This window comes from Natrix helvetica (genome assembly GCF_964273705.1).
Source record: "Natrix helvetica genome assembly, chromosome: 5".
NCBI classification, from domain to species: Eukaryota; Metazoa; Chordata; class Lepidosauria; order Squamata; family Natricidae; genus Natrix; species Natrix helvetica.
In genome coordinates, this window is record NC_138551.1 from 41,426,433 (window position 1) to 41,453,348 (window position 26,916).

Here is a 26,916-nt window from a genome sequence, read left to right on the forward strand (position 1 = left end):
ATCTTGCCATTAGTAAATGATATATTTACAGTGTGAGATCAGAATAAAACTGAGCCATAAACTGGGAAAAATTAATTACTGTATGATACCAAAATCAGATAACAAGTTTTCATATAGAATTGTATTACATTATTAGGTTTCTTACATATATGAATTAACACACACAAAATGGAATTAAAAATAACAATGACTAAATGGCAGCGCCATAAACATACAGTATATATCTTTAGGTACAATCACATAAAAAGATACGCTATGATTTTGTTACTTCATAAATTCTTCCTTTGCAGAAAGAATACAGATACATTATATGGCTGCAATTAACATTATATAGGATCTAGCATTGCTTTGTAAGTGTATATTCTTCACAAAAGATCACATTCTACAATGCAAATGGCAGCCGTTTTGGCTCCAAGGGCTGTATGGGAAAAAAGGGTTTAGCTCTAGATTAATATCCAGGTTTTCACAGATGTATGCATGTGTAAGAATAGAATAGAACAGAACAGAATAGAATTGTTGGAAGGGACCTGGGAGGTCTTCAGGTCCAACCCCCTGCTCCAGCAGGAAATCCTATACCATTTCAGCCAAATGGTTGTTCAATCTCTTCTTTAAAATGTCCAGTGTTGCAGCATACACAACTTCTGGAGGCAAGTTGTTCCATTGATTAACTTCTAATTCTAGGTTGCTTCTCCCCTTAATTGGTTTTCATCCATTGCTTCTTGTCCTGCCTTCAGGTGCTTTGGAGAATAGGTTGACTCCTTTTTTGTGGCAACCCCTTAGAAATTGTTCAGTTTTTAATTCATGGATGTATTACCAATCATTATCAGTAAGGGGAGCAAGTGAGCAAAGAACTGCTGAAATTCCTACTAAAGCAATAGATGACCAGAGGTTCTTATGCTATGTTTTTCATCAGGTTTTCAGCCTTTAGAAATCGGCAACAATAACATAGTGTACTGTCCAATAATTCCTGAGCTTCTGAAAAAGCTATAAAAAATACTTCACATCCTTTTTTAAAAAAAATTTCCTGTATTCATTCTGAACTTTGGAATTTCCTAGAGAGACTCAGAATATCTTAACATTTTCTTCTAATATAGTAGCATACTATCAAGGAGTATACTATCCCATTCTGTCATGGTGAATGGGGAACAGAATGAAGACTGGACAAAAATGATATTAATTTTACATTACAGTAATTAAATTAATAGGATTATTCTGCATGTATGTAATTATTATTGCTGTCACATTCACAATTACTATTTGGTAGCAACTTTTGGAAGAGTTCTCGTGATTCTTTCTAAACTTTGAAAGACACCAGATTGTGAACCTCTGATAAACAGTATATGGACAGAGAATCAAGACCACTGTATATATTTTACTTACTTTATAAAAAAAGGACAGTAGTTATACAAATTGGACCATCATTTTGAGTAATGAAATTGAATTCAACAAGTGCTACATTTATATACTGAAGAGTGGCATGCTATATGGGCTTTATTTTCTTGAGCAACAAACTGCAAAAATATCAGAATTGAAGCTTGATCACAAGAAATAAGCTAAATATAAAGCATGTTCAAAAAATCATCCAGGCAGGAAAGACAAGAATTTTCAACTCTCATTTTGGACCATTTTCTTAATCTTTGACAAGATGCTTGACATAGCAGAGATCCGTTGTGTGTCTTTAACCTGATATGCCTGAAACTGAAAAAAAAAAGTAAAATTATATCAAATAACATATCCATTACTGTAGAACTGGCTTTTAAGAAAATATTCAGATCCAGCAATTGCCAGGATAAGGAGACTGACAGGTTAAGGAAAGCAGTATTGCCATGTGGTGTTGCAAATCTTGATCTCTTTGTGTGCTGTGGTGTCACAGGCACATCCTAAAAGGGCAAAGCATGCAACATAACACCATGACACTATTATTCTCATTCTCACCCAAAAAATCCCCTGCTCACTGCTGTATCACTTGTTCTATAATTAAAGGTAAAGGTTCCCCTCGCACATATGTGCTAGTCATTCCCGACTCTAGGGAGCGTGCTCATCTCCGTTTCAAAGCCAAAGAGCAGCGCTATCCGAAGAGGTCTCCGTGGTCATGTGGCCGGCATGACTAAACACCAAAGGTGCACAGAACACTGTTACCTTCCCACCAAAGGTGGTTCCATTTACATTTTTTACATGCTTTCGAACTGCTTGGTTGGCAGAAGCTGGGACAGGTAACGGGAGTTCACTCCGTTATGCGGCACTAGGGATTCAAACTGCCAACCTTTCTGATCGACAAGCTCAGCATCTTAGCTACTGAGCCACTGCGTCCTTGGTATTTTATAATTAGGATGGGTTCAATTTCCATACTTATTTATTGGAATGGTTAATTTGTCAATAATTGTTTCCCACAATGGTTGGCAGTCATGTTGGTATTGTGGACACGATTTACAAAATATTGCTAACTACTCCCATAATAAATGGTTTTGTAGTTGCTCTTTCTCAGACTACCTCACTGTTTTCTTGCATACATACATAAGAACCTTGCTGGAGTTGCACAACTTACAACTGTGACAGTATATTCAGTGTTACACATCACTCCCTGAGATTGGGATTCTAGATTCTATTGGGATGATGCTCCCTAAAGTTTATGTTCCCACACCCACGTTGGTTTATATTTGTCCTCAGTCTTATTAGGCATTACTGTATTGTCATATCAAACACCGCTATATGTTTTGCCTGATCTGCTTTATTTTCTTTTGAGCAGACCTTGGGCTTTGACTGTTTATTTAACAGAGAGAATGTGCCCTCAACTGAGTCAGTCCTGGCTGCCTGTAAATCTTTAATAACCTCTTAGCAGTGATGTTCAATAGCATATAATCTATACTCTCTGCATAATGCTTGATATATAAAATATTGCTGATTTCTCTGTGGGAAGTACTGCTTTTCTTTCTTTGAGCAATCTACTTTTCTGCTGTAAGGTTTGTTTCTTTTTCTTTAGTAAATTTACCAGGTCATAGTTAAAAGGCTAAAACAGTACAGCAGTTGTCTTAAAAACAATGAAGTAATAACCCAAGAAAACAAAAGCAGCATTTTTTTGACTAACTTGGCATTTTTATGCCAAAGAACCGGGGGGGGGGGGACTTAGGGCTGGGTAGAAGCCCAATGAAAAACAGGTAAGATTGTTCTATTAAGAACAATACCGTGTTTCCCCAAAAATACGACAGGGTCTTATTTTCTTTTTACTTACAAAATATGACCTTGGGGTTATTATAGGGGAGGGCTTATTGTTTTGGGGTTGCCAGGTGGTGCTCCCTTGCGAACTGGCTCCCGAAGAGCCGGGCACAGCCTCGGGGGTGAAGCAGCCATGAGGTGACCAAGCTCACGAGCAACCTCCAGGCAACCCCCCCTCTCCAGCTGGGCAGAGCGCTATTCAATGACCTAGGTGGTATCACTAAGGCACCAAGCCACGTGGCACTTTGCCCGCTCCCCAGCTCCCACGGCTTGCCACATTAGGGATACCGCCTAGGTCAGTGCATGGAGCTCTGTCCGGCTGGAGAAGGGGGTTGCGCAAGTGCCTGTTCCACCTCCAACAGGCATGCCTCCTAGTCTCAACATGTCCGGGCCCAGCTCTCCCTGCAGCAGCCGCCACCGTGCTCCGAGCATAACGTCTTCTCCGGTTCCAAACTCCAAAACCTGACTGCCAAGTCTTCAAGCAGCAGCCGTTCTAGGGCCAGCCCACAATCATAGAGCGCACTCCTAGAGCGGCCGCTGCTTGAAGACTCGGCAGCCAAGTTTTGGAGTTTGGAACCGGACAAGACGTTATGCTCAGAGCACGGCAGCGGTGACAGCGACTGCAGGGAGAGCTGGGCCCAGACATGTTGAGGCTAGGAGGCATGCCTGCTGGAGGCGCTCACGCAACCCCCTTTTCCAGACGAGAGAGCTCCATGCACTGACCTAGGGGGTATCCCTAATGTGCCAAGCCGCGGGAGCTGGGGAGTGGGCAGAGCGCCATGTGGCTTGGCACCTTAGTGATACCCCTAGGTCAGTGAATGGTGCTCTGCCAGGCTGGAGAGGGGGGTTGCCTGGCGGTTACTCGTGAGCTTGGTCACCTCATGGCTGCTTTGCCCCTGACGCTGTGCCGGCTCTTCGGGAGCCAGTTCGCAAGGGAGCAGCCGCCCAGAAACTCCCCCCTCTGGCCAGGCAGAACACCACTCCCCAACCTAGCGGTATCCCGAAGGCGCCAAGCAATGTGAGTGCCTTTCTCCCCCCCCCCGGCTCCTGCAGCTTGGCGCCTTCAGGATACCGCTATGTCGGTGAGCAGTGCTCTGCCTGGCCGGAGGGGGGGGTTGTCCAGAGGGTTTATTTTCGGGGGTGGGCTTATATTTTTGCCCACGCGAAAAATGTGGCAAGGCTTTAGTTTCAGGACAGGTCATATTTTCGGGGAAACACGGTAGGTCTAGAACAAAGGAATTAAACCAAATTAAAACGCAACTGGGAAATATTTAACAAAATAAAATAAAAACAATAAAATAAATAACTGCATTTTTAAATGAAATAATAACACTCCGGGTTTGGGACTTGCATGGAGTGCCGTACAAGTTTGCCATCTCCATTTAACTGCAGCAGCAATGATTGCTTGGCATTGTCACAGTGCAGAATGAGCAGGATCATCAGGTGACAGGTATTCTGTCTTAGTCTATGCTGCAGCAACAATAAGCGACTTTACTGTCGAGGTTAAATTGAGGCAGGGATATTATGCCTCCCACCGCCCACTCGTGACTTGTGGCAGGCAGGCATCCTTGCACTGGTAGCCGACCTGCTCCAGATATCCCGCGCACAAAGGAGTACTTCCCTCCAAAACAGGTTGAATTAATTTCTTTCTACCCTTCAGAAAAGGCTGTTTCCCATCAGGCTATTTCCTCCCTCCCAAACAGGTTGAATCTGTAAACTACCCAAAGTTGTTTAGATAGGGAGCTAGGCGGTGTCTAAATTGATAAATAAATAAACATGAATGTCTCTTCGGAAATTATCTCTAACTCTCAGGGCTCCTCACTTGTAAACACAAGTGTATTATTGCTTTTGATTAAAGTTTTATCACAGGAGATTTAAACTCAGCAGAGACCTTTACTAGAGAATATAATCAAGGCGAGTGCTGAAATAATACCGAGTAATTAAGCTGCAGAATGCCCCATTAAAAAGAAAAAATGTCCATATATTTATAGGATGCAAAGTAAGGACTTAGCTCAGCCATCAATGAATGCTAACAATGCATTGTACTTGTAATAAAAATTACATATATGAAGATGCATAAACCTTCCCTTCTATTTAAACTTCACATCTCTAAACATCTTGAAGAAATGTAAGCAGAAAATTCATATATGTATATGTAATTAAGGGGTTACATGTAAAAGTACATTAATAAATCTGAATGATTATCCTAGGGAATCCACAGGAAAGTCGCAGGATCTTACACCCAGACCTGGAAAAAGATCAAATTATAAATTTTAAACCTCACGTTTATAACTAATTACCTTGCTAAGCAGCATATCAAAAAAGGCAGTATCCCAGTAGTCTCTGTTTTCAGCTGGGAGATGAAGTAAAGCTTTGAGACCATTATCCTTCTGATGGTATTCCTTGCCTTCTCTTTGGACAAAATGAAACTTTAGGAAATATTTAGGACTTATGGCAAAGCTTTCCACTTTGGGATACAAGGCAGTTAGGTACAGACTATCATTCTTGAACAGATTTTGCTCTGGATATAAAAAATGGGGAAGATCTTTGGTCACCAAGCAGCAGAGTAAGATCACCAGCAGACGATATACTGATCCTTCCAGACTCAGCCAATCTTCAGAGGAAGGGAAAAAATGAGTAGCCCACAGCAATATCATCTAGGAGGAAGTAAGAATAATTACTAAAGGCAGTGCAAAAAAGCCTTTCAAAGATATGTAAAACCAAACATATTATTATTGTTTATTATACATTGAACAATATATTGGTCTGTGTTCTGGTAAATAATTAATGCATATTTTAAAAATTGGAAAAAATCAACTTTTCCCCAACTTTGGGGACACCAAAAGTAGCTTACTTGTACAGGTAGTCCTTGACTTACGACCACAATTGAGCCCAATATTTCTGTTAAGTGAAGCATTTAAGTGAGTTTTGCCCTCCTTTTTATGATCTTTCTTGCTTCAGTTGTTAGGTGAATTACTGCAGTTGATAAGTTAGTAACCCAGTTGCTAAGTGAATCTGTCTTCCCCATTGACTTTGCTTGTTAGAAGGTTGCAAAAGGTGATCACATGGAACACCGGAACTGTGATAAATATGAACCAGTTGCCAAGCATCTGAATTTTGACCATGGGGATGCTACAAAGGTCATAACTATGAAAAATGGTCATAGGTCACTTTTTTCAGTGCCGTTGTAACTTTGAACAGTCACTAAACGAACTGTTGTAAGTTGAGGACTACCTGTAGTCTTGAAACCTTTGGCCCTTATTAAACATTTAAAATACAGCTTACTATAAGAAACTGAATAGATCTTTTGAGCTTAATTTTGATAATAATAGATGGATCACTGACCTTTTGAGCCTGTCTTATCTATGCTTCTTAGTGAAATAATGGGAAATTCCATGAGAGGGCATATTGACTTAGGGTTAGATCTCCATTAATTCAGAGAGCAAAATTGACATTGCCAACAGATTCGTAGTACGTCAGTACATTTAGGAAGATGCTGACTTTTTGAGCCCACCTTACCTATATCTCCTGGTTAAAATACAGCAGTGGCCAACATTGTGGAAACCTTTTGGGAAAAGTGTGTTTTTGAGGTTTGATGGCTAATAATACCACTTTTTTTTAGTAGTAACATAAAATTATATATCAATGGAAAGATAATTTAAGTTTGTTCTATTATCTGTATTCTATGGAAAGGTATAGCCAAATATAGCCAGCAATAAAACCCAGTTAATAGAAGCAATCATTCAATCTTTGTTTCACATTATAACAGCTGTAGAACTAAAAGACTTGGTTCACTCCATTGGAAGATATTGTAAGGCCGTAATTCATGCTAAAGGTTACTCAACTAAGTATTAACTGAAGTGGTGATAATTTTTGTATATATCATTTTTTCTATGGTGATAATTTCACTTAGGGTTAGGTCTCCATGAATTTGGACAACAAAATAGATATTACCAATGAATTTGTAGCATGTCGTATACATAGGAGGGTGCTGATTTTTTGAGCTTCCTTATCTACATTTCCTCGTAAAATATATGAGAAAATACCATTGGGGCACAAATTCAGTTAGGATTAGCATTAGGTCTCCATGAATTCAGAGTAAAGTGGACATCACCAACAGATATGTAGTGCATCCATATGCTTAGGAGTGTGCTGATATCTATGTTTCCTGGTAAAATACATGGTAAAATTATATTGGGGAGCAAATCTCTTAGAGTTAGGGTTAGGTATCCACAAATTCAGAGAGCAAAATGGGCATCACCATTAGATTCAAAGTGTGTTTGTACACTTATGTTGGCCCTGGCTTTTTAAACCTGCTTAATCTACATTTCCCAGTAAAATACATGTGCTACACAGCAAAGGTTTTGTTTGAGCTACTAGATGTTGTTTTGGGGAGTGTACTAGAGTTCCTTGGGTTAATGGTGTAGGGAACAGTGCACTGAAGTATGTTGCTTCTTTGATGTTTCCTAAGCTTTTAAAGTTGCAATTAAAAAGAAAATGCAGGTACTTGAAGTTAAAAAAGCCATTCACAAAGTTAAGGCGAGATAAGCTTAATAAATTATGGTCCAATTAATAACTGAATTCATAAACAAAGCTGAACAAGAACAAACCATAAATCTTACTTCAGTTCATTCTAAAAGTGGCCTCATTTCTTGAAAGAACATATAACTAGCTAAAATCAAACGGTGTAATAATTAAGCTACATTGCTTGTGAGTTGTATGGCACACACCCAGATTTTTGTAAAACACGTTCTACTACTCCATCTTTTATGCAGTGGTAAGGAATGGATCACATCCAAAACATGAAATTCTAACTGCCCAAGCAGCATTTGATATTCTGCTAAGTTTGTAAAAACTCTAGCCCTACACTGAGTGAAAGAAAATGTTGAGAACATTTCAGAGTTGCTCCCACTTATGAATTTGCAATCATGTTTAATTTACACAATATTCAGCAATTGGTGTAAGCCATATTGAATCTTTGTTCAATTGCTATACGAAGCACAGGGAGATAAGTGGGACTCACTAGTCCTGATCTCCAGTACTCTTTTGTGTTCCATAGTGGAGCCTTTGCCAATCAGACATTTGTAGATACCTACAAAGAGAAGTTTTCCTATTTTCTGCCTATACTCAACTACTTTCCCTACCTCCTCCCCATAAAGGTGCTGCCTAAAGGCTTCCCTTAATTCAGAAAATTAAAGCCTAATCTGTCAGGAGCCTTCAGGAATGGGGGGAGAGGAGGGAGGCATTTGATCATTCTCCGTTATTATCTTTTCTATTAATAGCTACACATCTGAACCAAAATTATGTTTTGCATTCCTGAAAAAAAAATCCCACCAACCTTCAAATGTTGAAATGTGAGCCCCTTTTCCTCCCCTTTCTCTCTCCAATACTCATGGTTGATTTGGTCAAGAAGGCAGAGACTGTCCAGGCGATATCCCTTTAGGGTGCTTACAATTTGAACAAGTTTCGAGATGGGACGATTGGTGGAGTACCTAACAAGAAAAATATGCAACTGGAAGTTGACACTTTATTTCAGACTTTAGTCTGCTTCACTGTAGGATTCATTCATCCACAATTCATATTAATATCTAGGCTGAGAATTACTGGAGAAATCAACATGCATATTACTATTTCAAACTGATTTCTTCAGGATATGGCTACCTAAAACAAGATGACTCTCCACTTCCTAACATTTCAACTAGCAAAGGTAATGTTGTGGCCCGCCAGGGGCCAGCAGAGCTGTCAGCGGATTTGGACAGAGAGGAGGTTGGGGAGGAACACTGGCCAGTCCTGGAGTCTGGGGAAGGCTCTGATGAGGGCTCTGTGTTGGAGGCAGAGAGGGAGCCAGGGCCATATGCCAGTTATCAGCTGCCTTCAGAGTCAGACATCAGTGAGACAGACGAACAGCTGGAGCCTGTTCCCAGTGTGCGCATGTGCAGAGTTGCCAGAGGAAGAGAACAGCTAAAGAACGGGTCAACTTGGGAGTAAGGCCACAGGTGGACAATGAATGCCCTCTCCCAGAGGAAATAAAACAGGAGCAAAAGGGGAATAGAGTTTGCAGGAGACAATTAGTTCGCTTAATTGATTCGTGACTCTCCGAGACTCCTTGCCAAGTTTTGCAAATATCGGCCTGGCAGCTCTCCAAGCCAAATAAGGTCTGTGACTGTAAATCCTCCCTTGAAAGACTTCGTTGGATGTGAATGAGAAGAATTCACAGTAAATTAATAAAAGGGTTTTTTGTCAGAATAAGGAGTTTGCTTCATGCTCTTGAGAAGCCTCGATCAGAACAGAAAATGAAATACTAAGAATTACATTATTATTGAATATCCAGAGAGCTAAGGACTTCCTAGTTCTGTTTTAAGGGACTTAGGAACTGTGGAGACCATTGACAGCTTTTGGGATTCTAAAAGAGGATGCATTGTTTCTAAGCTGAAATAAATGACAAAGATCAGTTCACAAAAATGAGTTCCTTGCACAGTTTCCACATTCTAAATTATACAGATTTCTCTGCAAACAACATTAAACATTCTTGTACATATTTGGCAATCAAAATATGATGTATGTTTCCTCTTAGGGAAGAAAGTGTTTATGTATATGTGCATATGTATCTAGAATCCAACATGTTTCTGTTTCATAATGCATTGGTTTATGCTCTCAGATTTGAGGGTAACTATTTGCACTAACAGGTGAATAGGATTCCACGTATATACTATGGAACACATAGGCATGTCAAGGGTGGGTAGTCAGGTTCAGTAACATTTCCCTGTCACATACCAGTGCTATCATTTTATATGCTATTTTTGTTGCAAGTATGTAGCTATTTCAGTCACTCCTTCATTTGCAGATGTTACAAGTAAAATCAGCCCATAGGTAAGATTAGCATATCTCTAGCCTTCCTCTTTTTGTTATCATGTTCTTAATAATTGTGTGCAAACCAGACTTCTCCACCTATTGTGCACTACACATCATTCTGGCTGGATCAAATAGGTTTTCTTCTTTGCTTCTGAGGATTCCTTATTTATATACCAAACAGGGATAATTATTTTGTAAAATAAAACATATTATTATATGTCATAGAAAGGCTGAGAGAGAAAATAATTTATACCAATATTAAATATAGCTGTCTTACGCTGACCTTGATGAATCTGCCTTTAAATATTTACAAAGAGCTACCATAAATAATCCCAATATATTATGTTAAATTCATTTTTACCAGAATGGCAACTGTCTGATAGAATAGTATATTAGATTACCCCTAAAATCTAAACAATTGCCAATCATAAGGCCACACTTGGAATACTGCATCCAGTTTTGGTCGCCACACTATAAAAAAAAGATGTTGAGAGTCTACAAAGAGTTCCGAGAACAGCAATAAAGATGATTAGGAGACAGGAGACTAAAACATATAAAGAATGGTTGCTAGAATTGAATATTTCTAGTTTGATGAAAAGAAGGACTATGGGTAACATGATAGCAGTGTTCTCAGGGGCTGCTACAAAGAAGAGGGAGTCAAGATATTCTCCAAAGCACCTGGGGGGCAGGACAAGGAGAAATTTCCTGACAGTTCGAACAATTAATCAGTGGAACAACTTCCAGAAGTTGTAAATGGAAGTTGTAACTGGAAGTTTTTAAGAAGAGATTGGATAACCATTTATCTAAAATGGTATAGGGCTTCCTGCTTAAGTAGGGATTGGACTAGAAGATCTCCAAGGTCCCTTCCAACTATTCTATTCTATTTTATTCATATATCAAATCCCAGTAGAAGCAGCAGTGCAGTTTGTTACTGATGCATCAGTATCTTATCTTCCTACCCAGGAGGAGGACCTTTTCCAAGCTTCATCTGGTATGTCGGTGGCTTTATCAGATTAGGATGCTGTTACAACAGCAACTCAGTTTCCCATCACTTCATATTTAGACTACTATAACACACTTTACAAGGTGGTTCCTTTGTAAACTACTTGGAAGCTGCAGTTGATTCATATTAACTATAGTCCAACTGCTGATGGCAAGGTATCAGAGTCATATTGCTGAACCTATGTTGAGATCACTGCACTGGTTACCAATACACACTGGGACCAATATGTTAGTATTGATATTTAAAGCCATATATAATAATAATAATAAATAATATATTTATTTCTTAGCCGCACCCTCTCCCGAAGGACTCGGGGCGGCGTACAACAAAACATACGAAATAAATATGTAAACAAAACAAACATAAAGCAAAAACATACACTGAGACATACACAAGGAGGAGGTCGATTGATAAAAACAATTAAAATACAAAATATAAAACCCCTAGAAATTAAATATAATTAAAATACCCGGTTAAAAACCCGTCAGGAGCGATATGGTTAGATCAAAGTTGAGCCAGGCCAGCTGCTTGGAATAGGTGGGTCTTAAGCTTAATACGGAAGGAGCGGAGGTCAGAGGTATTCCTAATATCCGGGGGGAGGTCATTCCACAGGGCTGGGCCCGCCACAGAGAAGGCTCTACTCCTAGGCGCCGCCCCACGACATTGTCTAGCGGACGGCACCTGGAGGAGCCCCTCTCTGTGCGAGCGAATTGGTCGCAGGGATGTATGGGGCAGAATACGATCCCGCAAGTAACTAGGTCCTAAGCCATGGAGCGCTTTAAAGATAGTTATCAAAACCTTGAAACGCACCCGATAGACCACAGGAAGCCAGTGCAGCTCGCGCAGGAGCGGTGTCACATGGGAGTACCTAGTACTCCCCATAATTACCCGCGCGGCTGCATTCTGGACCAACTGAAGCCTCCGGGTGCATTTCAAGGGAAGCCCCATGTAGAGAGCGTTACAGTAGTCCAAGCGAGACGTCACCAGCGCATGAGTGACTGTGCGCAAGGCATCCCGGTCCAGTAGGGGGCGCAATTGGCGCACCAGGCGAACCTGGTGGAACGCCCCCCTTGCCACGGCTGTCACATGGTCATCCATGGACAGCCGGGCATCCAGGAGGACGCCCAAATTGCGCGCCCGCTCCACGGGGGCAAGATGAATGCCCCCAATGGCCAATGATGGGATTAATTGGCTGAACCGGGGGGCTGGTACCCACAGCCACTCCGTCTTGGAAGGGTTGAGCTTGAGTCGGTTGTCATCCATCCAGATCCGTACGGCTTCCACACACCGGGACATCACTTCGATGGCCTCGTTGGGGTGGTTCGGGGTGGAAAAGTACAGCTGAGTATCATCAGCGTACAGATGGTATCCCACCCCGAAACCACGTATGATCTCACCCAGCGGCTTCATATATGTGTTGAACAGGAGTGGCGAGAGGACCGACCCCTGTGGCACCCCACAAGTAAGGGGGCGTAGGGTCGACCTCTCTTCTCCTGTCAACACACGCTGCGTCCGGTCAGAAAGGAAGGAGCCGAACCACCGCAAGACGGTGCCCCGGACCCCCAGCCCCTCGAGCCGGCGCAGCAGGATACCATGGTCGATGGTATCAAAAGCCGCCGAGAGGTCTAATAGGACCAGGATAGAGGAACAACCTCTATCTCTGGCCCTCCAGAGATCATCCACCAACGCGACCAAGGCCGTCTCCGTGCTGTGACCGGGGCGGAAGCCGGACTGGCGCGGGTCTAGATAATCATTTTCCTCCAGATGTCGTGGGAACTGGTAGGCCACCACACTCTCTACAACCTTCGCCAAAAAGGGAAGGTTGGAGACAGGACGATAATTGGCTAGCTCCAAAGGGTCCAGGGAAGGCTTCTTGAGCAAGGGTCTCACTACCGCCTCTTTCAAGGCGGCCGGGAGGGACCCCTCGCTTTGAACCTATGAATTTGCAGAATTGTATTTTGGCCAAAATGAGTTTGCCCTCTCTTCATATTGGGAAGTACTGCTTAATGTCCCACTCCTTGTGAAGCTCAGTAAGTTGGAATCCAAATGCCTTTTTTAAGCCCAAGCCTGAAGATGGCAGGTGAGATCTTGCCAAAACGTTGCAAAGACAATCTCAATCTTACACGGGAAAAGACCCGAATACAACAAAACCAGCATACCTACACCCGTGAAAATCTACGAAAACATATATACATACATACATACATACATGTACATATACATACATACATACATACATACATACACATTATATATATATATATATATATATATATATATATATATATATATATATATATATATATATATATATATATATGATGGTTTCTATTTGTTGCGTAAATGCCTAAGATCACAAGAATTAGGGCATTACAGGTAGTCCTCTCCTACTGATAATAAGTGGGGCCAGTATTTTTGCCACCAAACAACACAATTATACGACATCACATGACTGTGATGCTTGGTGATGGAAATTCCAGCATTTCCTGATGCTGTTGTTAAGCAGATCCCACAATATTGTTAAGGGGAACTTCATGCGGTAGCTATTTGTGACCTCCTGATGGCTTACCCATTGATTTTGTTTATCACAAGCCAAGAAAAATGGGTCATAAATGGTAATCCTGTGATCATGGAGAGTCTGCAACCATCTTAAGTACAATGTCTGGTTATTAGTACCACTCATTCATAATACCATCATAAGTTTAAATGGTTGCTCAATGAGTGGTCATTAAGCGAGGGCCACCTGTACAGGCATGTGGGTATAAATAAAAAATTTGGTCTGTTTTAGTATTCAGAAGCCCATGTGTGTACCTAAAACTATTTTAAGTGCTCTGTCCTTGGAATAAATACATAGATATGATTGCCAAGACATGTGTTTATTTTTAAATGTATATGTATGGAAGGCCATGAAGCAAGCAAGGCACACAAAGAGGAGAAACTGTGTGAGTTAAGCTTCCATTTTGGGACTGATCAAATTACCAGAGATTTTGGAGCTCAGATGGCATGAGTGAGTGAACGAGTCCCATAGAACAATCAGAACCAGATGAGAATTCTGCACCCCTGCACAAGTGTTCACAATCTCTGCATGCCTTTGTGAAGAACACAGCAATTACTGACAGCACCAGATTATATGTAATCTATTCCGGATGCCAACCTCTTTGTGTTCTACCTATAGAGATTTTATGAATAGTTATAATAGTACATATCATGCCTAAACAAGTTGCTTAGGAAAACCGCAGCAATATTTTGTTTGACAGCTTTAAACTATAAACATCAAACACAGTTTTAGATAGCCTCTTTAGATAACTCTTTGACATTGTACTGTTTGTTGCTTATATATCAACTGAAAAGTGCACAGGTGAGAAAGTTTGGTGGCCAGCTACCATACTTAATATTCTTGGAGGGTATGAAAACTGCAGGGGTAAAAGGAGCACCTCAGAGATATAAATGGGATAGGATGTTAACTTTTCCTCTGAATTTTAAAGGTTTTTGAATAATTTATTTTAAACTTATAGGTATTATAAAATATTTACTGTGTTTCCTATCTCAAAATGATATATTTCCCTTCCTCTGATTTTTGACAATTTTATTATAAGAGAGCTCCAAGAGGCTAGAAAGCACAGGTCTGGAGAGACACGTAACCTTGAAACTTCGTTACTCTAGGACAATATCATATAATTTTGGACAAAATGTTCTATTCCAAACTCTTAGATAATTCTTAGATAATTTACATCTGAGCAACCCTGATATACTGTATGGAACTAATACTTTATCTCTTCATTAGGGGATTTATAATATGTACCAAGAAGGAACAAACATTTTCCCATAGGTAAAGAAGCCTTGTATTTTATAAAGCTAATTTTCCCATGTAAATTTTTGATGTGTAAATCCATGCTGCTGGGAATTTTGACTGCCAGGAAAGGCTACCTAGCCTGTATATTTTTCTCAGAAATCTTCAGATTCACATGAAGAATGCAGGATACATCCACTACATACATACTTGCATTTAAAAAGAAGCACTTCATGAACTTGGTGTAAAAATATGATAATATATTGGTAGGTATGAATTGGAATCAAGAAGCCATACATATGATATATCTTTTTCCTTCCTTTACACTAAACCATAGAAATCTTCTTAGAAGTGCATCTGGGATAAGGTTTTTATGTTAAAACTCGGGTCTTTTCCCATAAGGCAGCTTTCACAACAGTGTTAGTTTTACCTCCAGTGATGGTAACTGGCAGGAATGAAAACAGCTTCTTGAGTGACTTTGCTCAGACTGCCTTTTGGGAAACCTCTTTCTTGCCAGTTGTTCAGAGCATCCTGCTTTCTCCTCATTACTGGGATAATGTTGAAGCAGATCGTTTTCCAGTCACTGGACACCAACAAAGGCAGCTGCGTCCCATCCTCATTTAACCTCTCAGCACTAAGTTCACCTGATTTAAGAGGGAAAAAGTACAGAGGAAGTCAAAGGAATATAGCAAAGTAATTGTCAACGTCAGCCTCTTTAGCTCCCGGGTCTTAGCATCTTTCACAAATAATGCTTGTGTCCTAAAGCACAAACAGGAAGCAATGCAAACCCCTAATATCAATGAAAAATGGCATGATATGCAGCTTACATCACAAAGAGGATAATATTAGAGGATTCCACTTATGAAGAGTTAAGTATAATCTTGTGTACAATAAATCAAAATCAATATAATACAATACAATACAATAGCAGAGTTGAAAGGGACCTTGGAGGTCTTCTAGTCCAACCCTCTGCCTAGGCAGGAAGCCCTATACCATTTCAGACAAATGGCTCTCCAACATCTTCTGAAAGACTTCCAGTTTTGGGGCATTCACAACTTCTGGAGGCAAGCTGTTCCACTGATTAATTGTTCTAACTGCCAGGAAATTTCTCCTCAGTTCTAAGTTCCTTCTCTCCTTGATTAGTTTCCACCCATTGCTTCTTGTTCTACCCTCAGGTGCCTTGGATAATAGTTTGACTCCCTCTTCTTTGTGGCAACCCCTGAGATATTGGAACACTGCTACCATGTCTCTCCTAGTCCTTCTTTTCATTAAACTAGACATACCCAGTTCCTGCAACTGTTCTTCATATGTTCTAGTCTCCAGTCCCCTAATATGAATTAGTTTTTTATGTTTTCAGGGTGACTTAATACAAGGCTTCCTAACCCCCGGTCCGTGGACCAGAACCAGGTTGTGGCATGCCAGAAACGGCCATGCAAACAAGCGAAGCCTCATCTGTGGGAGGCAGGCAGCATGCTCTCTCCACGAAACCCGGTCCCTGGGGCCCAAAAGGTTGTGGGCCTCCGACTTAATAGTAAACCCCTGCCAGTAAAGTGACTCTCCATATTATCTAACTAGATGAAGTACAGTTAGTTCTTGACTTGAAACAGTTTGTTTAGTGACTATTCAAAGTTACAACAGCACTGAAAAAAGTGACTTATGACTGTTTTTCACGCTTACAACAATTGCACCTTCTCCATGGGCACGTGATCCAAATTCAGCCCCTTGGCAACTGACTCATATTTATGATGGTTGCAGTGTCCTGGGGTCATGTGGTCACCTTTTGTGACCTACTGACAAGCAAAGTCAATGGGGAAGCCAGGTTCACTTAACACTTACTAACTCAATTGCAGTGATTCACTTAAGGTTGTCAAATGGGGCAAAACTCACTTAACAAATGTCTCTCACCTAGCAAAAAAAAAATTGGGCTCAACTGTGGTCCTAAGTCAAGGACTACCTGTACTTATACGTCAAGAATTGTTGGGACTCTCCCATTCTTTAAAAAGAATTCGTACTGATTTGTCTGAATCAGACACTGTATGTTAAAACTGATTGCATATTTTAGCAATTTTGAATCCTAGCCTTCCTTCCCTCAATTTTTCTATACAATTCAGTAAAATAATTTACCCCACCAGCCCCTGAGAGGATTGCAATGTGTAATTTCCAATTAAAAGATGCCAAGTCAGGTAATCTCCAGGATATAGTCCATGACAAGGAAAAAAGTAGAACAAATAAATTTGACGGGCAGGAGTGAGGATGGATCTGGGGGCCAGGGCTACATGTCCCCTGAAAATAACTCCCTGTGTGGGGCACAGGTTAGGAATAATTTGTGGGCCAGGGTAGGCGGGTATTAATGAGATATTGATACTTTGTAGAAATAACAATCTGTACTAAAACAATATTGAGTCATTTAACAAAAGTCCATTTTGCTCCTTTATTTCTAGGTAAATCAAGTGTCTATGTCAGGGGTCGGCAACCCTAAACACTGAAAAAGCCACAAAGGCCCTAACCAGAAGCCCCCTATTCAATTCTGAAGCCGACTGGCAGTCCGATTCTCCCACCATAGAGTCTCCTAGCATGGTGTTCTTTTTCCTCTACCTGTCCTGACCGAAAGCCCTATCAATTGTGGAGCCGACTGGTGACAGGGAGCTGCAGCAGAAGGATGAAAGAGCCACATGTGGCTCCAGAGCCACAGTTTGCTGACCCGTGGTCTATGCTATGTATATCTTTCCCACGTTCCACCCAGTTACATTTTATTAGAGACTTAAAAGAGTTTCTAAAGCAGAAATAGGTTTAGTGATGGCAACAGAACAAAGAGATAATAAAGGGAAAAGACCTCCATAACAAGGAAGACAGGTGCCAACCCCTTCTTGCCTATCTGTCACTACCCCTGTTTCAAAGTATTCTCACACCTAAACAAAGAAAATTAAAGTAGAGAGAATAAACTCCCATGTATAAAAATTTGACATTATTGCGACAACAGTAAGGCCAATACATAAAAGCTGTTTTAAGGAGAAAATTGTAAGAACCCAGCCTTGCAAGCAATACTGTAGCAGTTAATTCTGCAATAACAGTTAAATGAAAGTATGCCAATGTTTTTTCTCATCTTGCCCAATAATTTATTTTAACAGGACCGAAATAGCTTAGATGGCTTTCTGTGTATCAGAATTCTAGAAATGGACACATGGATTTATATCTTTGGGTCTCTGGAGCTAATTCTTTCATTCCTGCCCAGGTTTCGAAATTTTAAAAAAATGACCTTTCAGTTGTTTTGCTTCAAGCAAACCTCCTCCTGATACAGGAACACAATTTCCATCCCCACAGATAACTCTGCTCTACCTGATAGTGATAGGAATTACAGTCCATTCATCTAGAGCAGGGGCACCCACCTTTCATACCTCAGGGACCACTAAATTCTTAATTTTAAATCCTGTGGACCGCTAATATGAATTTTTAAAAAGATAAAATAGCATTTAGTGCAACATAAAAAGGCAAATAATTTTTCTGCGGACCACCAAAATTTTCCCATGGACCACCAGTGGTCCACAGACCACCAGTTAGTGACTGCATCTAGAGCAGGGCTGTCAAATTTGTGGCCCGTGGGCCAGATGCATCACCCGGTGACCACACTCACACCCAGTTTAGCAAAGGGGGGAAGCCATGATAGGTCACATGATGCCGCCGTGACAATGCGAGTTTGACACCCCTGATCTAGAGAGTACCAAGTTGTAGAAAATTAGCAAAAAAAAATAAAAAATTAAATAGTGTTTTGAAATCAACATAAGTATTCATAATAGAGTTAGCAGCGGGTGTTGACAGCCCATAGGTGTTGTTCAAGTTCTTATTTGAATAACTGCTAGTTGTGGGGAAAACAACAAAGAGAATGGGTTTGGGACTTGTTCAGACCCTGACCTGTTATGCATGTTCACATAATGCAAACATGTTAGTTTTTTCCCCACACATCATCTGTTTTTCAGTCATGTTTATTCCATTTGTCTTCCAAGAGCAACGTACCATTAGAAGGGTGGGGGCAGAAAACAAGTTTGTATTGCCTTTTTCTGCCCTATCTCTGAATCTACAGTCCTCACGATCTTATAACTGCTTTTTCTGTATAAACCTATTTTTGCCATTTTTATCAATACCACATTTAGTTTTGATTGTACAATTCAAGCAACTGTATTTTTAATAATATTTTAGAAATATATTTAACATTAATATAAATGTTTCTCCTTGTCTTTAAAAGTTCAAATTATCCAAACCATTATAGTGTTAACAATTTCTAGTTTATATTGCAGGACTACCACTCTATCCAGAGGATATCTGCATTTATAATGTTTTATTCATTTCTTATAGTGTAGTAAAACATGAGGAAAAAATAGGTGCTTGGACTGCTTTATTTACTTACCTATCATATGCGGTTAACTCTGAACAGCATGTACCTTCCCAACATTCATAAATTATTATGAGAACATTCAGCCCAGCAACTCTCCATAGCAAAGGAGCCTTGGTCTCAATCTTTTCCCACCATTACCAACTGGAACCTATCCTTTAAGAAAGAAGACCACCAAATGGCGATCATCACTCTCAACCCTCAGAGACTATCCCAATAGATACCATGATAAATAGTGAAGGCTACTGAGATGCCAGGCAATATTCAACTGGACTTATGTCTCCTATCTTGTTATCACCAGACTATCCATAACGTGTGTTACCTGGAATGTTTTATAAGATAAATGATGTTAAATACAAAATGAATGAAGCTTATAACAGAATTTTGGCAAGCTCTATTCCGTCCAAGCAATTATGCCTTGTTTTATTTCCTTTCTGTTTAGTTTTTCACTACCTCATTGTGCTCAGTTCTCAGGTTTCATTCTGCTTCTACTTTTTGTAAAAGCTTATTCAAATCATTTTAGGTATTGCCTTTGATAAAATCATGGAGGATATGTGAAGTGTCACGTGCTTGGAGAAGCAAATGCCACTGTTTTCAAAATGAACAATCTAGCAAAAATAAGTATCATGGAAGATTCTCGAGAAGATGATAAAGACATTCATCAGTAAGCTTTAACAAAATTAGACTGTATATTAATTTACATATATACTATATAAGGCAGAACTACTTAGCAGTCTTCTCCACAATAAAGTAGATAAGTACCTTAAAACATTGTGGTCATTACTACAAAAAAGCATAGTTTTGTAAATAATATGTCTTGCCATTTTAACATTGCAGCACCTAACTTTTTAATAGGGAATGTTTCTTAACACAAGATGGGAATGTTACAAACACAATAGATCTCACTGAAAACCAGATTGGTGTAGTAATTAAGGGGTTCAACTAGCTACCAAGAAACTGTGGCCTCCCTTGAACACAAAAACTGACTGGACTATTCTCTCTTATCCCAACCTGATTCACAGGGTTGTTGGTTGGGAAAAATAGGAGGAAAAATAGTTATGTTCACTGCCTTGAATTATATATATATTTATTGGAAACCTTCCAAAGTCACAGGTAAAATAGGTTGTATAGAAATATGACTAATAGATAATAAATACAAAAGGCAAGATCAATAGCAGCAGCATCTTGATTTCAAAGTACCTCACGAAATTCTAATTAAGTATGAGGTAGCATATCATGACAAATAAATATGTATTTGGTTGGAGAATTGTACTCCAAGATTGCTCATCAATGTCCCCTTATTAACTCAAGTGATAATTGATAGCACAAGATTCTGTACTGGTTCCACGGCTTTTCATTATTTTTATTAATATCTTACAGTTATTTCATTCAAATTTATGTTTTAGTGATTTGGATGAAATGACTTCATTTGACTTGAATGAAACCACATTTGCAGATGACACAAAATTGAATAGTGTAGCTAACGTGCTAGAGAACAAAATTCAAAGTGACTTTTGACAAGGGGGAGAAAGGGGACAAGGGGGAGAAATAGCTGAAAGTAACAGAAATAAAATTGAATAAGGACAAAAGCAAAGTACTGGCCTCCGAAACAAAAACAAATGCATGCAATAAAATGAGAAATGACTTAACATTAACACTTGTGAAAGAATTATAGTTGATTGCAAATCAAGTCAGTGTGTGAAGTCACTGCCATAAAGGCAAATGAACATTTTTGTCAACATCACAGAAATATAGTTTTTAAATTACAGAAGTAACAGTTCCACGTCTTGTTTGTTTGCTTGTGTTTGTTTGTTTTGATCAGACACTTCATTGAATATCCAGTTATGCAGAACATACTTTAGAAACTTGAAATAGGTTCAGAGAAGAACTGTTAGAATGTCCTACAAACTAAGTATTCTAAAAAGCTTGAAGGAGCCTGGCTTGCTTAGCCTTGGGAAGAGAGCTAAAAGACATATGGCCCTCTTTAAATACTTTAAAAGTTATCATACACAAAAGAAAATCAAGACCTATGTTCCATCAGACCAGAGTGCAAAGCATGGAATAAAACTCTTGACAGTGGTATCAGGAAACGAGGTGATAATCTGCTTTCATAAAATGTGTATGAATAACACAAGGAATCCCCAACTTAAGATCACAACTAAGCCCAACAAATCTGTTTCTCAGTGAGACAGATGTTAAATCAGTTTTGCCTTATTTTAGACCATTTTTGCCACTGTTATTAAATTAATCGCTGCAGTAATTAAGTTAGTAACACAGTTATTAAGTGAATCCGGCTTCCCCATTGTCTTTGCTTGTTAGAAGATGACAAAAGCTGATCACATGACCCTAGGATACTGAAATTGTCATAAATATGTTGCCAAATGTCTGGATTTTGATCACTTGACCATGAAGATTCTGCAATGGTCATAAGTCACTTTTTTCAGTATCATTGTAACGTCTAACCTTCACTAAACAAACTGTTGAATATCAAGGACTACCTGAACTTAAAACTGGATCAATGAAGAGAGGCATAGACCTGCTGGATGTAAATAGCCTATTTCTATTCCATGACTCTGTAATCTGATCTGAAGTAAATAGAGGCCAGGTATATGTATCCCAGCCCTGTACTGGCCCTTTTGTTCTGAATATCTTTCATATCTGTCCATGTTCAGTTTAAGCTAAAGAATTGTATTAAGGAGGAACACAGCCATGAGGCTGCCCACTAACAATAAGAATCTGGATTAAATAGGAAAAATAAGTCAGCTGGTCATAGTCTGCTGAGATACACTTATTGTAATTAAAATTATTATTTCACAATTTTATGGGTTTTTAAATTGTTTTCAATTTTGTATAGCCTATTGATGCACACATAAAATGATAGATTCAGATGATAGAAATCTGCATTCTATTTTGTTGTCTTTTTAGTAATGTACTTCTTCTGTTTCAGAAATAAATTAAAATCCTGCCCTGGAAGATATATATAGTATACAGGTATGTATATATTCTTCAAATAGCAAATACCTTTTCAATTCTTCTGGAGTTTTATAAAAGATTTTCATTGTTTGGTGTAACAGTTACTTTTTATATTTGGTTCTTGCTGTGTTATGATTATTACTCTGCTTTTATGCTTTTTACCGTAAATTGCTCTGATTCAGTTTTAAATCATTTCCTGAATTCTTCCTGGCTTGATACAGGTACCTGAGAAAACATTGCTGTAGGGTGTAACAGCATCAAGCAGATTGGAAATCAGCAGTCACATGAGAAGAAAAATGCATTCCCTTAAAAACAAGCAGAAACCAAGTCCCTTGAGCAAGAAAAAACATATCCCAAAGTATAGCATCACAATAACTAAGCATTTGCTTTTTAACAGAACTATTTGAGACTGGATAACAACACAGTGTGAGTGTTATAAGTGTAAATGAGAGCTGTAAAAACTTCTGCTAAACTTATAAATTTTAAAGTAAGCCAACTAGGGCAAAGCAACATATATGCTCATTTCAAGCCCAGTGAACTCTTCTTAGATAGTGCACCATAAGAAATAAGTACTACAGAACAACCTGAGTTGATTAAGGGCACCTGTACCTTTTCAAGCTTCAGTGGGAACTTGAAAAAAAAAAGCTACTACCATTTTAAGGAATCCACCCATTAAAGTCAGCAGTGATTCTTTTTTTAAGTCACATTCCTTCAATGAATAACAGAAAGGTGCCATGCCAATGTGAGGTATGAAGCACTTCTGATTAATGTTCAACGTGTAGGGCTTTGCCTTCTCCAGAAATGACTCAAGATAAACTCTTTGGGACTTGTGCAAACATCACTAATTTGCTGTTCTTAAAGTAGCTGGGCTTGTTTCCAAATTTCTATATAAACCTGAAAAAATGTGGGTGCTTCCAGAATTAGCAGAGATGGCATGTTCACTCTCATGAGGTGTAAAACATTTCTTCTAAAATTCTGAAGCATTCTTTTAAAGCATTCTTTAGTACTTAAAGAGAAAGGCAGCTTTCATTTTTGGAATATCATACAAATAGGGCTACCAGACCTGAGCTGCAAAAATCTGAAAGAGCAATAGATATCAGCAAAAAGTTAACCTATTCTTTATTTCTTTACTGCCATTTTTGATCTAGATTCCTACCATTCAGATCTAGCAATCTGTCAACTCTCTGACACTGGTAAAGCCAGCAAAGAGATATCACAATAATTGTAATAATTGTATTACTTCCTATTAACATTATCTATATGTGTGTGTGTGTAACCATACCCACATTATTTAACTTTATTAACTGGTTAACATTATTTAACTGGTGATGCCTGTAAGGCTCTTGTCCATACAATGAAATGAACAAACAGTTTGGGAAAACATTTAAAGCAACTGAACATAGTGGTTCAGTGACATGGCTGCTTTTACAAGAGATCTACTCAGTTCATTCTACAGCAGGGGTATCAAACTTGCTGGCGGGCCGGATCCAGCACATGGGGGGCTTAGATCTGGCCCGCAGGTCTGGCCTGGAAATATCAAAGCACCAGCCTGTGGTGCTTCAGCCAGACAAAACAGGCCATTGGGGGGGGGAGTGTCATGAGGGACCCCAGTCTGGGCCATTTTTGGCCTGGACAGCCTTCTGTAACACACTGCCGGACAAAAACAGAGCTCGGGAGGGCTGCACGCACCCTGCCTGGGCTCTATTTTCGGCTTCCATGGCCTCCTGCCAGCCAAAAATGGGTTACAGTTTGTTGATAAGCTGTCACATATATAATGCCAAAGTCTCAAGTTCTAGTATCTGCCATAACATGTTCAGCATTCCTGGACAGAGCTGTTATCATAGTTTGATGTATTGTCTAATATACTTCCTAAATAAATTTATTACTACATAATAGTTGTACAATTGCAAGATCAAGCCAGAATCTCAGTACTGGAATGTGTTTTAATCTAAGTAATGTGTTGCGTTAAAGCTCTACATTTAACTAGATATCCAACAAATATTACATCCAGCCTTATTAGCAGAATCACCAAGGATAAAGCCTAAGGAAATATTAAAGAAATACAAGATAAAAAAGAAAAGTGAACCTCCAAATTTAATTGCACCTCAGACAAAAGCATTTCGTTCCAAAATTCAAGATGTCCCATATTATAGAAGATAACATGAAGTTCCTTTTTTTCTGCATTACAACTAGGGGTGGTATTAACTTACCTTCCCTACCGGTTCACAAAAGTGAGTTCGGATAACTGTATACCATATCCGTTTATATTGTTGTTCCTGGTTCTCCAGTATGTTTTATCATACACGCTTGGGGGTACAGAATAGTACAACATATGCATTGTAATTTTTTTGACATATACCCTCACAAGAATAACATGCTGGTTTGATTAATAATTTACACCTAGCTTCTTGTATTCTTCCAGTCCTCTCACTCTTTTCAAATGCTAATCCTGCATAAATATTTTTTTAAAATATTTTCAATAGCTTGCTATCGTTCCCTCTTTACCTCTGAGACAGTACCTGGCTTAATAAGGTTCTGGTGCTTGCAGTGAACAATGGCAGCAACTATCAGTTCTTTCAGGAGATGAAGAACTTTGCCTGGCACAATATGTCCCCTGGAATCGGCATCATCCACAGCACTGAACACATCTTGTTTGGTCCAATTTTCCAGGTTGGTTTCTTGTTTGGGTACCTCTAAATAGCATGGCCCTGGCATCTGGCAATTCCTATGAGTAACATTCTCAGAATTACTTTGTTCATCTGTACATGGTTGCAGCAGGAGAACCTCGGCATTGATACATAAGGAAACCTCCATGGTAACTTCATCTTCTGCGGCGGAGAGGGAAAATTCCAAGGCTTCCAAGTTTCTTGAATAATCGACTATAATTCTAGGATCCATTGTCTTCACTCTTTCCAGTACAATAAACAAAATGTTTTCTGCCTTTTGAAAATGCTGCACTCTCTGATATTCACGGGACCGAATCACCTGAAGATAGCTGTGCCAGTTAGGAACCTTGTCTGCCATGATGGAAGATTGGCAGAGATGAAATTCGTCCTGTAGATCCTCTTGTTGCCCAAGGTAGCTCTGGAAGCAGACAAAAACATTGGCACAGCCCTGAAAAAACCATGATATGCATAGAGGTGGGAGGGAAAGGTGTGGCCAGGAGGACTAGAGCAGGGAGGAGCAGCATACGCAGTAAAATTCCACTCATGCATTAAAAATACCCTCCTGTTTCCCTGTTTCATAGTTGATAAAGTGCCAAGTTATTTTAAAACAGTCAAACTGGTATGTTCAGATGATACATCTGAGGCATCCAGTTGTCTCAATATTATTTTCTGGTACATCAGACTTGTCCTACCCAGCTAGCCTGAAAAACTGGGTTCACTGGAATAAATCCCTACAGATTAAAGTGGGGCTAATCCAGCTGTATTGACCCAGTGTTCAGTTCCCACTCAATCACAAAGCTCATCACAACAGTAATCACCATCTAAACAGACTTTGTGGTAAAGGAAAACCGTATACATCAACTTAACTCCTGGGTTATGGGTTATGGACTAATTAAATATAAATAGGCTATCAAAGTAATACTGCCAAGGGTAATTCTCCTATGATTGTGCAATGATTGAGGTGGTCACCTACACCTTAGTGGCCTCACATTTGGACTGTTGCAATATGTTCTGCATACAGCTGTCCTTGAAGTTGCAGTTGATCCAGAAGGCAGTAAAGCAGGTAGTTATAGACACAGCTTGTTACACCCATGTGACACAATTACTCAGCAAGCTGCACTGGCTCCCAGTAGGTCTCTGGGTGCAATTTAAGCTGTCAGTTATCGCCTTTAAAGTCCTACATGACATGGGACTGGATTACCTGTGGGACACCTTCTCCGAAGACCATCTATCCACCTCACACACTTCCATCGGGATCACACATTTTCTACATTATCTCTGTTAAACTTTGCCGTCTTAATGCACCTTTTTGATGGATGTCCCTGTGCTCTTTAATGGTCTCACTCTGCTGCCCTGATACACAATAGTCACCCCAAATCTGTTTGCTGTTTTATAAGCCATCAAAACCTAGTGCCCCCCCCCCAAAGCCATTGGAGTCCAGTTGAATGGAATCCCCTTTTGGTTGTTTTAATTAGTGTGTTCAGTTTCCATTTCATATTTTATATGTTGAGTTGATTTTTTTAAATGTTGAGTAACTATGGTTTTTTTTTTCCTGTTTACTATTTGGTTTTTGTTGCATGTCACCCAGTCTCATTGTTTGAGTTGGAAGCCCTATAAAAACATTGAATAAATAAATTAATAAAATGAATCATTGAACAAATCAACTCAGAACTTTCACTGGAACTACAAATAACCAGGCCTAAAGTACCCTGTTACACATATTGTGCAAAGACCAAATTTTCTGGTGAAGGTACTAATGTTGGGAAAGATGAAAGGAGAAGAGGATGATCAACAGCAAGGTGGGTGGACTCAGTTACAGTTAACAAAGAGTGCACTTCTGAAGATCAGAAAGATCTAGATAGGGGCAGGCTATCCTAGACAAAATGTATGTGCTTGCTAATCAATCAATTGCTACTTACAACATATATCAATGTAAAAAAACCTCAGATACCAAACAAAATTAAATCTACTAAATTTTAAAAAGTTATGTAAAAATATCACAAGAGAAACAAGTGTTTTAGTTATGAGAAAA

At 39.5% G+C, this 26,916-nt stretch overlaps 1 protein-coding gene across 1 annotated transcript; it reads right to left on the reverse strand.

Annotated features, from left to right (window-relative positions):
• Positions 1 to 25,319, reverse strand: MAB21L4 (mab-21 like 4). The gene is made up of 5 exons (XM_081954342.1): positions 24,738 to 25,319; positions 15,289 to 15,502; positions 8,552 to 8,705; positions 5,514 to 5,870; positions 1 to 1,698 (listed from the first exon to the last, which is right to left on the reverse strand). The coding sequence occupies exons 1-5, from the start codon at positions 25,240 to 25,242 to the stop codon at positions 1,606 to 1,608; spliced, it is 1,323 nt and encodes a 440-aa protein (XP_081810468.1). The 5' UTR covers positions 25,243 to 25,319; the 3' UTR covers positions 1 to 1,605.
• Between the last annotated feature and the right edge of the window lie 1,597 nt (positions 25,320 to 26,916).

What these genes read in the sequence shown, in the direction of transcription:
- MAB21L4 (XM_081954342.1), bottom strand. Translation starts at nt 25,242, where the DNA reads ATGGCAGACAAGGTTCCTAACTGGCACAGCTATCTTCAGGTGATTCGG. An exon ending in TCACATTTCAACATTTGAAG is followed by an intron (nt 5,871 to 8,551) that starts GTTGGTGGGATT and finishes ACTTCCTCCTAG; the next exon opens with ATGATATTGCTGTGGGCTAC. An exon ending in TTGATATGCTGCTTAGCAAG is followed by an intron (nt 1,699 to 5,513) that starts GTAATTAGTTAT and finishes TTTTTTTTTCAG; the next exon opens with TTTCAGGCATATCAGGTTAA.